The 17,024-nt window shown below is 41.7% G+C and overlaps 1 protein-coding gene across 1 annotated transcript in view; it reads right to left on the minus strand.

Annotated features, from left to right (window-relative positions):
• The window catches only part of Pgm5 (phosphoglucomutase 5), a 159,921-nt gene that overhangs the window by 49,234 nt on the left and 93,663 nt on the right, over nucleotides 1-17,024 (minus strand). The window contains exon 7 of the mRNA XM_021627444.2: nucleotides 13,918-14,033. Coding sequence (XP_021483119.1) covers nucleotides 13,918-14,033 — 116 coding nt within the window. The remainder of the gene's footprint in view (nucleotides 1-13,917; nucleotides 14,034-17,024) is intronic.

The raw sequence follows: 17,024 nt of genomic DNA on the forward strand, positions 1-17,024 counted from the left end.
TGGCTGGAGAAAAATACTCTTTTGTGTAAAACAAGGGCTTTGCATACCTTGGCTCTCCAGCTGGATCACATTACCAGAGATAGAACCATTAGGTGCTATTAAGTCCTTAAGATAAGATGTCAGAATTTAGTGGCCCAGAGACACAGAGTTCTCTTAGATGGATAAAACCCACCCTGGTCATCTGCAGATAAGGCATAGTAAATTGTGAACTGGCCCAGACATCTTTGCCAACAGGGCCAACAATTGCCAAGAATCATAAGGAGCTGATGATCAAGTGAGGTTAACTGTGCTCTCTAGTTTGTTGAGGAAGTGAGAGAAACAAGAAATCATGCTGTAATTATTCAGATGTTTCCATTGGATAATCGCAATGCTCGGTGGGGGTGGAGTCCTTTAACACATCTTTAAGGCAAGTGAACTCCAGTGCCCTCTCAGCGTCAGGTAAATTGCATGAGGAATATGAACACACTAAGAAGCAAGTAGCTTTCTAAAAGCTTATTATAAATAAGCGAAAATGTTCACATGCACACAGAATAGATAGATAGATAGATAGATACATACATACATACTAAACCATATACTATAAAATGTTTTCAGGATTCACTGCAAGGACTCTCAGTAGACAGCTGTGGGAAAGTCACAAGCAAGCACTTAATTTTTTAAGCCAGGGCACCATAAACCACGCCCCCAAGCCAGCAACTGTCAAGAGGAAAATAATAATGGCCAGAAAACATCTGAAGAAATGTTTGGTCTCACTGTGGTCTAAGAAGAGCCAATAGAGTGGGGTGGCATTTGGAGGCGGTCACGCCAACCAAGGCTGGCTCAAAAAGGAACTGTCCCTGCAAGAATAAAGCACCAATGAAGATGAGGGCAGTTTGGGCCAGTAGATTGAGACTAGTAACCAAAGCCTTCACACTCCAGTAGTCTTCAGTAACATAGAGTGACTCTCATGCAGTTTTTATAAATGAAAAAAAATAATAGCTTAAAAATAATATCAAGTGTATTCTTGTGGAAAATATATTGGAATATTGGAGATGTGTGGGGCACAGGGGTATAACAGAACCTCTGACAACTGTCACATATTGCCGAAATGTGAGAATTCAGGTCGCTTTTCTTCTCTGCCTCCTTTTTTATTTCTGCAATAAACATGTATGCATTGTTTTCAAAACTTAAAAGTTTTAAATTTGCCAATGCTACACAGAAATTTAGATGTGAGATGTGTGTTCCGGAGTGTCGTGTAGTTGGTTCAGCCAGTATGCATGCAGCCTTTTGAGGCGAGTCCTTTCCCCTCGGGAATATACCTGTCTGTGTCCTTCCTGTCTTCTCATGGCTGGGTTGGCTCACCTCGGGGCACTGAGCAGTACAATATTTGAAGCCTGCTTTTTCTAGCTTCTGGCTGGTCCTACAGCCCAAACCTGCCATTCAGTTGGGACAAAGCAAGGAGAATTGAGCCCTAACTTCAAGTCTGGAGGCACCATTCCGCTTTCCTTCTTCCATCAAAGGCAGCCAGACCCAAGTCCACTCCATCTTCATCTTCCCAGCCTGCACCATAGCCATCATGCCAGAGACTACAGGAGGCACACTTCTTCCCTGCCAGATTCCAGCAAAAGGCAACACACAAGAAAGACGTATTTTCTTGTCAGAAATATCACTGATATTTCTCAAATTCGACCTGGAAAATTTTCAGACTTTTTCAAACTTTAAAACCACATTCCTTGGGCCTGCGTGACCTCTGAGTGGGTAAAAAGCATTAGCACACTAGCCTGATAACCTGAACGTGATCCCTAAAACCCACAGTGGAAAGGGAGAACCAATCTCCACGTGATGCCCCACCCACACTATACATACGTACCCAATCATCACCATCATTATCACCATAAAAAGTTCTTTAAGGTCAGTGGTATGCCAATACACACGCTGGACTCACCAGAGAGGACAATAGATGAGAAAGAAATAAAAGATGTCAATAAAGGAAAGCAGAAGGAATTTCTTCAAGTAGGCAAATCAATAAAGCGCCATGCATGTTCATTGCTACTGAGTCAACTCAGCAATTCACCTGGGGAACACTGAATCTAATATATAATATATATATAATATGTTATATTATATTATGATTATTATTATTATTATCTTAGGAAATCCAGGGCATCCTGCACTCACACCTGGCACAGCAGGGCTGTCAAGACTCTGACTGAACTCTAGCACAGACTAGCAGTTCTCAAACCTGAAGGGCCAGTCACACCAGGCATTGGGAATCCTTTCAAACAGCTCCCTGGGTGAGTGTCACCGGCAGTCAGGGCTGGGAGAGGCTGCTGGAGCAAAGGAATTGCACTCTCACGCTAGGGTAGGGCTCCATATCTGTCTCCTTTGGCTCTAGGTGAAGACAAAGATAATAGCTAAATAGCTACTGTTTTCCAGTTCAAGAGACGCCACTGGCCTTGCCATATGGGTAATTCCCACTCCAGTCTTGTGGTTTCTTTCTGTTCTGTGCCTCTGGAAAACTGAGGATGTGGCCAATTTGGGGTGACCAATTCATCCGAGGATTTTACCAGTTTGGGTTTGAGGAGTCTCATATCCTAAGAACCTTCTAAGTCCCTAGCAAGGCAGAACAACGGCCATCAATAAAAAGGACCATTTGTTCAAAGAGATTCTGCACATGTGCTTCTGCACACACACACACTCCCTGAAACCCAAAATGACAGGTGGCATATACAGCCGTAGAAATATGTATGTAAACTTCACAGTGACTACAAAAGCAGAATTCCAGGCTGAATGAATTCCATTCCAAGATAACAGTGAGGCACCAGGCACCAGTCTCAGCTATTTCATACATCTTTCCTGAGGTTTACAATTTGACGACCTTTCTTATAGAAAAAGGATGGAGTCGAGCTATCCATACACAACTATCAAGTAACAAAGGGATTTGAATCTGGGCAGCTTGTCTCCAAAATCCTGTATAGATTTCCTGACCACTGGACTAGCACAGTGATGCCAGCATCCTTTAAGAAAGCAGATAGAGTGGTCAAGTGGTAAGAACTCAGGTCATCCTTCTAAAGATCCGGGGAATGGACTTGCGATTCTTTCTCTCCACACTCCACATCTCAGGAGCTCCTCTCTGCTTACTCTAATTCTCATTTAACTGTGATGAAATTCTCTCCGTGTTCATGTCATCTACCCAAGACAGGGATTTATTTTCTTTAAACAGCAGGACCATGAACTAAAACCAGGGGATCAACATCCTTTTCGGATAGACTCCAGAAACTCCTAAGTAATCGTGATACAATTTGTTTTGTCCATTTCTCAAATCAATTATATTCACCTCTCTCACATTTGATCAAAAAGGAAGACTCACTAAAAACAAAACAAAACAAAACAAGAAACGCAGTCACCTCTTTATGCTAAAAATAAGCATCCTGAAATGCACAGATGCTCATCAGTGAAGAGCAAAGTTCATCTGCCTAGAATAGGGCCAGCGCCAACTGTGAGTTCAGAAAGGCCCTCATGTCCTCTGCTCTGTTGGCTCTATGGTTCTTGATAAGTAAGAGTTGTAGAAATACAAGAAAATATGCAACATACGGTATTACTAATGATATTTCACACAACCTGAACTGGCTAATCTGATCATCCTGCAAACTCTACAGGGAAAGGGCTAACATCCGAAAGGTCTCCTCACTGTATCCCCCGCTTGGTTCCTGAAAGGTATGAAGGAAATGTTTGCTGATAGAATAAATGAATGACAGAATGAACCGCTGGCTCCTTCCTAAAACTGAGCCTCGCCAGAGCAAGCTAACCAATTGCAATGGGGGAAACTCCAGGGTCATCTGCCTGAAAAGATCCGTCTCATGAGTGAGAAGATAGAGGTGCAGAAGAGCAAAGCCGTTCATCCAAGTCAACAGAGCGGCACAGCAGAGGTGTCAAGACTGGGGCCGGCCCTGCCAGATCCTGCTGCTGAGCCATTTGCAGGGCACCATTCTACAAGTTACATGGAATCAATTCCACCTTCATTAAATAGATAGATAAATAAATAAATAACAGGGCCTTGGGGACTGACTTGTTTAGTGTCACCGAAACATCAGTGGCAAATGTTGGAGGACCAGCAAGAGTGAGTTTGAATCCTCACTTGATCAAGATGACTTTAGCCAGTGGCTTGACCCTCCCTAAGCCATAGTGACTTCATCTGCAAAACACGGACCATTATGGCCCCTTCCTCATTTCAGGGTGGAGAATAAAGTACAGGGAGCGCTAGGCACTGTGTCTACTGCTTAGGAGGATTCCGTAAGTAACACTTACTAGCGCTATTTGATTGACTCTTTCCTGGTTGACTGACCATCCGGACCAGACAGTGGATCATGTTAGCAGTTTTATGGCCTGCCAGTGGACACACTTCCCCTACAGGAACACACTAACTCCAGAATAAAGGTCTCTCAACTTACATATTCTAAACTATTCCTGTGTCACCAAGGCTCATGAGAGCAATGGACTTCTCTAAGAATTGTTCCCAATCAGACATTCGCTAAACCAGGAATATCCCCCGTGACTTTCAGGCTGCAGACTTTCAGGCTGAAGGTTCATTCAGTCATTGCACCCTCTCCCCAATAAGGCCTCTTGGTGACCAGTAATCTCCCAAAGCCCATTAGGAAAGGCTCAAAGCACAATTTTAGGGATTATGTCTAAATCCCAAAGGACAGGACACCTTCTTTAAAAGCCCCTTAATAGACACTGTGCAAAGTAATGCTCATTCTATTTGGAATTCCTAAGCTTGTGACCACTGGCCATGATCTTCGAGGCACTCATTCCCAGAATGCACTGGAAAGTGTAGATGTGTCTCAAAAACACCCATCCTATGTTCCATTTACACAGCGCTCTCTCTTGCCACCTTTCATGAGCATGCAGTATTAACTGAGTGGTCTATAGAACAGGTCCCATGAAAACCCCATGGAGAGGGATCATGTGATAGAGACATTCTTCCCACCGCGGTGCGAGTTTTGTTTCTAACACAGCAGGTGATGGCTTGTAGAGGATCCAAAAAGTAGTTTCAGTTTTCCAACTTTACAAGGGGTCCCCTGGGGATGTCAATCACACAGCCACTGCTACACCCTGCCCAACCCAGACAGAACTGCACACAGCACATTTCTAACAGCCCTGCAGAGAAACTGCTCTCCTAGCCCTGACAGTACTGTCATTACAACCGCTTCCCCCCTTCTGTAATCTAGCCAAGCTTAGAAGCACTGGCCACAGAGAAGAAAAATCACTGTACTTGATCATCTGAAACTCAGAGATACATTGGTCTCTTTCTCTCTCCTGCTGATTGGGCAGAATTGAAAACAGACAAATGTGAAGTTAAAGATCCCTTGGAAGGGAACAAACGTAAGCTTTCCTTCACTTGACTTGGCTATAAATATAAATAGTTGGACAAACATGGGGGAGTTAAGCCTGTTCAATGTTTGTGCCACAGCCCAGCTATGAACCCAGTCTTGAGTTAAAATATATGCTTGGCTCATATGTAGTGAGAGCAGAAATGAAAGACAGTGACCTGAGAGTATAATAAACTGTACAACTACTGGGAGAAATAAAATTCCATTACACAAAAAGCTGAAGGACAAGTCAATAATGAAAAGCTTAAAGCAACAGAATGACTGCCCTGAGAAATTCAGCAGACCTCAAGAAATTGGAAGGATATTGAACACTCTATGGCAAGGCAAGCCACTACCCTCTCTCTATTATGCTAAAATGTGAGGTACAGAAGCTGTCAATTCAAGAACATGATGCTGTACCCAAGAATTCACAGAAGGAAAATCTGGAGAGTTTTGATAAGTATTTACCCTCAGGAGAGCTGTATGCAATTCCAAATTTCCAGAAAGTGAGGGGTGCATGAATAACTGGCTCCCCTGGCTCCCTTAAACAAATAAACAAAGTTATTACTCTAGAAAATTCAACACAGCATACGCTCACAAATAACCACTATTTGTTATGCTGCATACTCTGTTGTTGTTGTTGTTGTGTGTGTTATTTGTTTCTTTCTTTTTTGGCAGGTATAAGAGCCTTTGCTGCTATGTAGGAGACACTACTGAGGCTGGTGGTCAAGCCTGGAGAACCTCCACATGAAGGGCAGTTCTTCAGCATTGCTTGCAATAGGACAAGCTCACACACTCTGGGTTAGGTCAATTCATATGCTCTGAAAACAGCATGGCCTCTTAGAACACTGGCGCTAATGATGAAAAATGGAGGAACATTTTCAACAATGCAAAGAGAAATTTTCTCCTGAGTTTTAAGTTGTTTTTTTTTTTTTTTTTAATTCCCAATTTTAGTATGTTAGTACATTCTCTTTGTGTTTGGAATAAGCCCAGATTCCTCTAAAATTGGAAGAAGAAGCCCAAATGCCATTTAGATGAATAGTCTTCTGTTTGACGGAGTACGAACAAAATGCTCCCTAGCAAAGCAGCATTCCAGATCCTTCCCAGGACACGGGTGGACACCTGGTCCTAGAAAAAAAGATGGCTAGGCTTCTACTAGCCAGTTTTTTGTTTTGTTTTGTCTTGTTTTGTTTTTGATAGAGCAATGAATGCAGGAACCTGGCATTCTCACACAAGAGAAGCCTGAACACAGATCTGTCCACTAGCCTGATACTTTGGCAAGCTCTGGGAACCAGAGATGCAAGCAGGGACATTTCTGTTCAGGATGTCTCTCGTTCCTTTGGACCTAACCCTGGGGCATGTCTTGGCATCCTTGAGCTGAGGTAGAGTCTTATTTCCAAGTTTTCTTGGCACTGCATTGTACATTCTTAGTTGGTACCCAGTCCCGTGCCCCAGGGACACTGGAAAAAGCCTCTACTTTGAGAAGCTGAAAAGCACTTTAAAAGCCTCTCGAACCTTTCTATCTCTCCATGTCTCTTCCTATGATTAACTATTGATTCTGAAAACCGTATCCTAACATGGATAAATGGCTCTTATGATGGGCCAATATTTACAAGTTGTAAGTGAGGGACACGGAGGTGACTTGCCTGGCCTTCAATGTCCAACAAGGGTCCTGGATGAGAGTCCCAGCCTCCTATCCCTGCGCCCTTGCACTGCTTAATTCATTCAACCCAATGTGGAATCTCCAACAAACTCATTCTCCCAGGCCTGATGCAAAGCAAAAACACCACTATCTCTTCCCTGTTCGTGGACATACACCAGAACTACTGCAAAGCCCCAGGCATCATTTGATTCACTCTAGGGGATACAAAGTTGGTACAGGATAGAAATATATTTCAACCAAGCTTCCCTGTGATTCTTATATTGCCACCACCGCAGAGCCTTTCTAAGACCTGGCATCAAGAAAGCCTGATACAAGAGCAGAATGAAGCCATATTTCTGTCCTAAATTCAGTGCCCTGTTCCTGCAGGCACTAGAATGGTCACATACTGCTGACTGTTTCAGAGGCAAGAGTCATTATTTTTATGGAAAGACTGACAAGCCTGGTGGAAGCAGTACGCACCAAAGAGCCAGAAAACTGCCTTTTAGTTCTGCTAGATTTAATGAAAGTGAAAACCTTTTCCAGGCTCTGGTGCCCTGGGAGACCCATTTCACTCTTCCCTGGGCTCAGAGCCCCATCTATCAAAGTAGGCTAATATCATTTCAACCTGCCAAAATGGCAGAAGATGCAACAATATTAAAGCCCTTGACATGAAAAAAAAAAATCTCCTGTGTTCCATGAAAGGAAAATGACAGACAACTCCCAAAGTGAAAGCCTTTTAAAATTCCCATCCAGTCCAGCCCTCATGTTGCAGTCAACATCACTATCTCAAAGCAAAGCTCGCTGAAAGCATTGGCAGACTGACCTCCCCACACATGCGGAATGGGGCCTCCCACTGCTAGCTAGCTGTGTCTGCTTTGGGCTCAATGTCTAAGGCAATAGGCTTCCTTTCCCGTGATATTTCTCTTGAAACTCTCTCCTCTCCCTGACCCTGTGTTCAGAGGGAGCAAACGACAGCCCTTGAGCATACTCGGTCCTCATGTTTGTCTTTGGGACTAACTTTATAGGAAGACAGTTATTCTGGTTTGTTTATTCATCATCTGAATGCTTTGTGCTACAGTCATGGAGCTGAGTGATTTTTGGCAGAGACCCGCCCCTCCACCCCCCAAGACCTTATGGCTGGTAAAGCCTGAAATATTTCTACTTGCCTTTTGTGAAAAGTTTCGTGGTTGTAGCCAAAGAGGCTTTCAGTTATTTTTACCATGATCTATAATAAGTGCATTCTACCAAGAGAACTCCACACGCATACTTGCTCACGTTTATTCTTACATATGCGCAGGAATTGGCAAGCAACATCTGAATAGCAATGCAATTTCACAGCTTCTATTCCTTAAAGCAAATGATGATAGTATATTAATCTCATGTTCCATATTTGAAAAACAGCACTCCTGAAAAAGTGAGCAATTGACTGCTTCTAAGGCAAGTCCCTATTCTTCCACCTCCATTGGCTTTCTGACATTTTGCCACCTGGCAGGGCCTTGGACTTTCATGTCCACGTTTAAAAACCTCCCCATTCTTCAAGTACAAACTCGGCTTCTATCTCTTTCAAAAAACCACCCTTTAAACTTCCAGTCCCAATGCATTTACTCCTCATCTCATCTTCTAAAGTACATTCTCTATGCCTCTCTGTGGCCCTGGAAAGTCCCTGCTTTGTGGACATCTTATTATCCACAGGGATGTGGTCTTCATCACTCTGTAGTCAACAGATCACCCAATATGATGTTTTATAATCAGGGAGCAATTAATAAATGTTTATTAAGTTGAAATATGCATTAATAAGTTGTCCTAGTTGGCTTTCTGTTGTAGTGACAAAACACTGTCCAAAAATCGACCCAAGAGGGAAAGGATTTATTCATTTTACAACCTCCAGGTAATAATCCATCACTGAGGAATCAGGGCAGGAACTCAAGACAGGATCCTGGAGGCAGAAACTGAAGCAGAAACCACAGAGAGGCACTAGTTCCTGATTTGTACAACTCCTTTCTTATACACACCTGAGGCCCACCTGCACAGGAATGACACCACCCACAGCGGACTGGGACCTCCTACATCAACTAGCAATCAACAAAACACTCCTCAGGTATGCTCATATGCCAATACAATCAAAGCAATTCTTCAGTTACGGTTTCTTCTTCCCAGATGAAAACCTTTTTCTCTAGGTTTGTGCCACGTTGACAGAAATTAGCCATCCCATAAAGGTATGACATGGTTTGTAAATGTTATATTTTAGCCTCTTAATTATAGAGAAGTTACAAAGTGCAAGGGACCTTGTAAGCAATCTGTAAATGTGTATGAACACTGAGGAGAAGGGATTGTTAGAACTTCAGTTTCTACACGGGCTGCTGTATTTGTGCTATTTCACTGGCGACTGAGCAGAATTACTACATGCAGCATGAGATTTGTGATCTTTTTTGAATCATGGTGTCTGGTATAAGCACACAGAACACTAAAAGAGGGAGAAAACAGTTCTGTCCTTCAGGCATCACAGAGAAGTACTTAACAGCCATAGCTGTACCAGGCAGAGCTGTCATTAACCCAGAGTTCAGACAGTCCATACTTGAAAAAGTTTGCTATGGTCTCTTTTCTGTCCAAAGAAATAAAGAACATGCTAGCGCCCCCCCCCCCCCGGAATTAATGGTAATTCTACTGAAGTGTAATTGGTTTTGATAAGAGAAGAAAATATTCCAAGAAAAAGGTTTCTTTATGAACTCCAATACAGCCTAAAAGACTGTCATTATGATCATTTAAAGCGGCTTTATTGCAATCTGTTTCAGCCTAGCAACTAGGACTGATTCTTAGTAATTCAAGTATATTTTGATATGGGGAGATCAATAGTTTTCATTACTTTCACATAAGAAAGAGGATGATACATTTGGTTAATGTATCACCAAATTCTCATGAGGTGTCTGATGGATCCAGCAGTCATTCCTAATGCAGCTGCAAATGAAACAGTAATAGAAAAAAAATCACCTAAGCATGATACAGATTTTGCAAATTTAAAAGTGTTAATAAAAATATTAAATTACAAAAAACCTAGTTGTTATTGACTATTATTTTGAAGATGGTAATTATGTAATAAAATAACATAAAGCAAAAAAATTAGTATTAGGGGAAAAACACCAAAAAATGATCATATATTTTACTGAACACCAGAAAAAAAAAACCTATAATATATAGTTTGGGGAAACTAAAGCACTAAAGTTAATAACAGAATTGCTAAAATGATATTAGCAGTAGATAGTACTTTTCTGGGTAAGCACTAATTGACTTAGGAAAAAAAATGGGGATGACAATGTCAAAATTAAAATAAGCAAAGCTCAGTAGAACATGCAACACAAGCTTTAAAAGACTTCTGGGCTCGAAGTGAGATTCAGTTGCATAGCCCTTGCCTGGCATGTGCAAAGCCTGAGTTTGAGCTTCTGCAAACACTTCTCCAAAGGCTGAAAGAGACTTAAGAAATGTATTCACCAGATCTGTTCTAAGATATTTTGGCTCCTGATAGGAGAAAACTACTGAATGGAGATCAAGACAGAAAACAGATGAACTTATTAAGAAATAGTGTTTGCAGTTCAATTTCTGCACCCTTATATATGGAGTCTGTAGAAGAAAAGTCTTACAATCTCACCAATAAGAAAAGGCCAGGAAATCTACATAGTTTTCCTGAACTCCTTAGATATCTGACAGCACAAGGCAGAGGATAGTGAATTCGAGATAGTAGCAAGCCATTTGACACAGACAGAACAGAACACTGGTCTCACCATTGAAGGGCAAAAAGAAGCCGGAGGAGCTGCTACATGAGCAGTTCAGAAATCACTGAGAGTTTTTACAAAATGCTGAAAGAAGCAAGGTAGGTTGTGGTGTTGGTTAAAAATAAGTTGGAGTGCCGGCTGTAAAGGGAAACACTTCCAAATTCTGTGCTTCAGGCTCTCCTGGTTGATCCAAGGCCCAGGATGTAGAGGGGGACGCAGCAGTGTAGGCGGGAAGGATGGCTGCATGGAACCCCTAGACTCCCCTCATCTGAAACAGGTTGAAAACCTCACCCTCCACCCTAAGCGCCCAGAAGATCTGTCACTGCTGTATGAGGGGCAAAGGTGAAAAGACTTCTGCTCCTATGGAGAGAGCAATAAACCTTTTTGGGCTCAAGACTCATGTTTCAATGCGAAGCAAAAGGCCCTGTGTGAGGAGAGAGCACGGTGTTTCAGGCGTGCAGTGACTGGTGAACGCTGAGAAGGAGACGGGATCATTTAAAATAAAGAAGCAAACAGGAAAAAAAAACAGAACAAAGGCAAGCAAACAAAACATAACAATAACAAAAGCAAAGCAACCTCCCTGAAGCTTCTCAGCTTCCACAGCAAGTGTCTCTCTTCTAGAACAATTTCAGTCCTGTGACACACTAAACTTTATGACATAAACAATAAAGGCCAAACCCAACTTAACTTCTGCCTAGATGAACTTAACATTCCATATTAATTGGCCTGAAGGAAGAGGTGTGTCATCTTCTGGACTCAAATACTATTTGCCTACATATCTACCATTCTTATCCACATACTGTGAATTATGAGACCCACAAAAAAAGCAAGAAAAAGCAAATAATTGTCGAGAGGTAAAACAATCACTAGAACTAGAGTTAGAGACGACCCAGCTACCAGCCAAATCTAATGGAGAAGATAATCAGCTTATATCAATAGGCTGTTTTCTTGGAAATATGGGTACTATTTCAAAAGTAAAGGTAACTTATAGGAATAAAAGGCAAAGCCAGATATGCTGGCACACACTAACCATCCCTATATTTGGGAGGCAGAATCAGAAAGATTGGGAGTTCAAGGCCAACTTGAGGTACATAGTGAGACTCCATCTCAAAAAAAACAACTGATAACAAAACATCAAAGTTTTTTCAATAGACTTACCATCACATTGGAAACTAAGAAATGAAAAGAGTAGATATAAAGATATGTTCTGCTGTTCCATTTTTTTGTTAGCCTGACACAAGTTAGAGCTATTCGGGAAGAGGAACTTCAACTGGGGGGGGGGATCTCCATCAGATTGCCTGTATGAAGTTGTGTGGGTATTTTCTTGATTAATGATTATCATAGGAGGGTCCAGCCAACTAGGGGTGGCGTCACTCCTGGGAAGGTAGCCCTGGGTTGTTAAGAAAGTAGGCTGAGCAAGCCATGGAGAGCAAGCCAGTAAGCAACATAAGCAGCATTCTTTCACAGCTTCCACTGCTGTTCCAGCCTCTGGCCTCTCACCTTGAGTTCCCACCTTGACTCCATTCATGATATCCTACAAGTTATAAGATGAAATAATTTTTTTTCTCTCATGGTCTTTATCACTGTAACAGAAACCTAAGACATATGTTTTCAATGAAGATCATCTAAACTAAAGCAGAAAGAAAGAAAGAAAGAAAGAAAGAAAGAAAGAAAGAAAGAAAGATAAACCAAATCAGATCACTGCACACAAAACCTTCAAGCCAACATCTAATATATATGATCTAATATATAGTGTGACTGGAGTTTCAGAAGAAAAAGAGAATATAAAGGCTAAATGTTTGAAAAGGTAGTGACTGTGTTCTGAAATTACCAACAAACATAAACCCAGAAACATGAGAGTTCAAAGCAGGATTAAACCCACGCACATACACAAACACACACCATTAAATTTTAGGCATTAAAAATAAAAAAAAATTAAAAATGTAGCTAGAGGTATAGGACTTTATATAGAAGAAAAAAGATACAAATTATATCAGAATTCCTAGAAATATGCAAAGCAATGGAGTAACATTTTTAAGGCACTAAAAGAAGTAATTTTAAACAATTTAACTGTGACAATGGTGCCATGGTTATACACCTTTTCCAGCGAGGTTTTATATTTAAAGACCCCCACTAAAATATTCAGGAATAACAAGATGAGCTTTGGGGAGGGTATTGTTTCATAACAATCAGAAAAGGTAACTTTCTTTGTGGAGAGAGATGAGAAATCAATATTGATGATTAATTTTAAGACAAGAGGGAGGGGCATTGGTGGCACCTGCCAAAAATTCTGGAGCAGGAAGATGAAAGTCCAAGTTTAAGGCCAGCCTGAGCTATATAGTGGATTCTAGACTAGCCTCAGCTACATAGAAAGAACTTGTTCAGAAGAAGAAGGAGGAGGAAGAAGAGGAGCAACAGGAGAAGGAGGAGGAGCAGGAGAAGGAGGAAGAGGAAGAGCAGAAGGAGGAGCAGGAGGAGGAGGAGCAGGAGGAGGTGGAGGAGGAGCAGGAAGAGGTGGAAGAGGATCAGGAGGAGGTGGAGGGGGAGGCTGGATGCAGGTGGCCCACACCTTTAACTCTAGCACTGGGGAGGCAGAGGCAGGAGGATCTCTGTGAGTTCAAGATCTACAGAGTACTGTGAGTCTATAGAACTAGTTTTAGAACAGCCAGGGCTACACATAGAAACCCTGTTTTGAAAAAACAAAAAGGAAAAAAATATCAACATGTAACACAGTGAAGCACACCTATAATTTTAACTACTCTGGAGGCCAAGGTCAGCTTTGAAGCTGATTTGTGTAGTGAGACTTGTCTCAAATAAACTTTAAAAGGTTCAGACCTCAGTACTGCAAAATAAAATTATTATCGAACAATGATAAAAATAATACTCTTTATCATTGTGGTACGAGTAATATGATATTCTGTCTACATTTATCATTTTTAAATTTTCATAATGAATTTCTTTTTAAAGAAAGGAATATCCTATTAGGGTTTTCTGGGTTTTTTTGTTTTGTTTTGTTTTTTGTTTTTTGTTTTTTTAGTTTTTGGCATCTAAGTAATTCTTTCTCCAGCCTTTGATGCACAGGAAGATTATTTACAGGTCCTGAATGGGCTCGTGTAATTTCAGCCACCCCCCGGTAATATAGCCCAGCCAAGCCTACCAGTGCCGAAGCTCTCCTCTCCACACAGAGAGCATCGCCCAGAGTCCATCAGATTTGAGAAGAACCTCCATCCGGCAGGGGTCTCGTACACAGGAACCTTCATTGATTTGGCCACTCTGAAAAATGAAAGTTGAGGCAACTATCAGATCGCCGGCCTGATTTCCTTTATTTTCTCGGCTTCTTAGGAAGTCCTGTGAGGTGTTTGTTCCATAGCTATATTTTAGAACAACCTGAAGAGCTGTTGGCAGTCTTAAGCTATATGTCAGAGAGTAAGTAGCACACTGCCATGCTCTCGCCTTTGCTTTTCCTATAATACGATATATACTAAGTCAATGTCTGAGCTGTCCTAATATCAGTGTCCCTATTCATTTTCTTTGTCTTTTTGCTAAGAGTCTACTTGAGACAAGAGAATTTAAATTAAGATAGCATTTAAGCACAAACGTTTAGGGTATTGTTTGACAATACCTACCCAGTATGAATCTGCTTATATCCTATAAAACAGGAATTCAACTCTTAAATTGATACATAGTAGACACTATAATTCACTGCTCATGGTCACATGGACAACCTACACCACGCATGCACACACACACACACACACACACATACACACTAGAGTATTAGAGTTTTCATGGCCGGAATAGTCACTTTGGCAGCATTAGAAATGCTTATGGCTTCCAGCTCACAATTATGTCTCTCTTTCACTCAAAGTCAGACACTGCTAGGTCAACCCAGCTAGTGATGGGGGGGGAGGAAGAGTAAAAGGTCTGTCATTCTTCCTCATTTCACAACTCTGTGAAGTCATTTCAGTTCCAGGGCTCCTCGGGTGTTGGCTGAGGCCTTTTACGTGTCTTCAGTAGTTAGACATCTCTCTGTCTGATCTCCTCCCTAACTGTCCCTTTCCTATAGTTTGGATGTGGCGTGTTCCCTAAATGCCCACATGTCAGGGTTTGGTCCTCAGCTCAACACTATTAAATATTGTGGGAGGAAAAAAAAAAAACATTACATAATGCTCAGCAGGAGTATTGGGGTCATTATGGGCACAAAACAATTTTAGGATGTTAGTCTCATCCTCTTTCTCTCTCTTTTTTAAACTTCTCAAGAGGTAATCAGTTTCCTGAACCCTGTGCTCCCAATACTATGGGCTGTATCACCATAGGCCCAAAGGCAAAATGGTCCAGTTACTATGGAATAAAACCTCAAAAACCAGAACAAACATCTCTTCTTTCTAAGTTGACTGCCACAGGCATGTTGTTACGGTAGCAGAAACTCAACTCACATAGTGTTGATTGTGGCTGCCACGATAATCTTTAAGGTAGAAAGGAATAAACTTCCTACAAGGAAATTTCTTTTAGAGCCATTTCCTGGAGAGCCCAGTGTGTGATGTTACTCAGTGGAGTATAACACAAGACTCTACAAGACTGATCAATCACCATTTACAGTAACTGAAACAATGTAAATCAATGTCCTAGGAGAATGGACAAATAACTTACGATATTGAGATGGCTAATCTTAATTGTCATCTTGACTGGATTAAGAAACACCAAGAAGATCAGTGAAGCACGCCTTTCTTTCGGCAGGGGTGTTTCCAAAATGATGAGGTCACGAGGGTTATGCTGTAAGGGTTCAACATACTGATGGATTCACATCTTGAGTAGATTGTTTAGAGGTAGCAGAACTGTACAACACGAATCCTAGATGAAGAAAGCAGGTCCCTAAGCCCATGGCTTTGAGGGCCATATCACTCGTCTGCTCCCTGGCTACTATGGCAGCTGCTGCCACATATTCCTGTTGTCATGATATTTTGCCTCATTTCAGGTCCCAAACAATGGCTCTAGCCAACTTGAACTAAAACTTTTGAAACTTTGACCTAAAATAACTATTTTTCTTTATTTCAAGTTGCTTTCTCGGGTATTTTGTCATGGTAACGAAAGCTTACTAACATGAATATATAAATACCTTCAAACAGACTGTTGTGTTATGCAGTACCCTGAATGCATCTCACCAACATGTACAGAAAATGAAGCCCCCCCCCCAGAAAAGAAATATATGCCTTATTGTTCTGTAATACTTAGATTCTCATTCAACTCAAAGGATTTAGCTTATCTCCTTTTCTTTTAAGAAAAATATGTAATTGCACATAGGGAGGAACAATGGAAGAGCCTCTCCACAAACTTTAGAACAAAAGGCTGCTAATTTCATGGTCAAAAGCCCAAAGAAGAAGAAATAAATCACACAGAAGCCCAAAGGAACACATAGGAAAACATAGGCCACAATTAATCTAACAAATGTAAATGCATAAGAGTGCCAAATAGAATGTACAACACAGGGAAGCGGTGAGGGTAAGAAAGAGAGGAGCAGGCATAAGGACACGTAATCTTTGTTCAAAATACTCTTGTGGATTCAAAGCCAAGTTGGCAGGACTGAAGGAAGGGAAAGGATTTCCCCAGTTCCCACCCTTCTCAATTAATCACTGTCGGGAGGGCACCAGGCTGTGGCTGTGGTTGGATTGTGAAGAACCAGATATGAGCCACAGTTGCAGCTATGCAAGCTAAGATAAGACGGATAATACATTCCAGGACCCTGAGCATAAATTGATTGTGTCTTGGGGTCAAAAAGGAATTCCTGTCCCTACATCCCTACCTTGAACTTGGGGTCATCCCAAGAATGGCACTCAATAGACACTGTGCGTTAGGCTTCCTGTTGGCAGGAAGCCCCTGGAGTCTACAATCCCCTGACACAAGAGCTAAAAATGAGGTTGCTCATGCTGCCTCTCCCTGACCACTGCCACCATATGCCTAAGGAAGGACAGATTAAGAAGACTTTTGAGGCTGAAACTCTCCTACCAGGGAGAATGAGCCCTGCTGGCTAACAGAATATTAGCCATCTCCTCAGGCAGGGTTTGCACACTTCCAGAAAAGTGGCTTCTGGGTGGACATGATCTTAGACTCACAGCTTCTCCCACATTCCTTCTTGTATTCTGTGCTCCTAAAGCCTGAGCTCTTCTCTGTCTCCCAGAGATGTTCCTGTCTTCTGATTATTGTTGTTTAGTGCTTTAGTCCTTCCGTGCTGTTCCTTTAACTCAGATTAACCCTCTGTTTCCAATC

This window comes from Meriones unguiculatus, chromosome 1 (genome assembly GCF_030254825.1).
Source record: "Meriones unguiculatus strain TT.TT164.6M chromosome 1, Bangor_MerUng_6.1, whole genome shotgun sequence".
Taxonomy (NCBI): Eukaryota; Metazoa; Chordata; class Mammalia; order Rodentia; family Muridae; genus Meriones; species Meriones unguiculatus.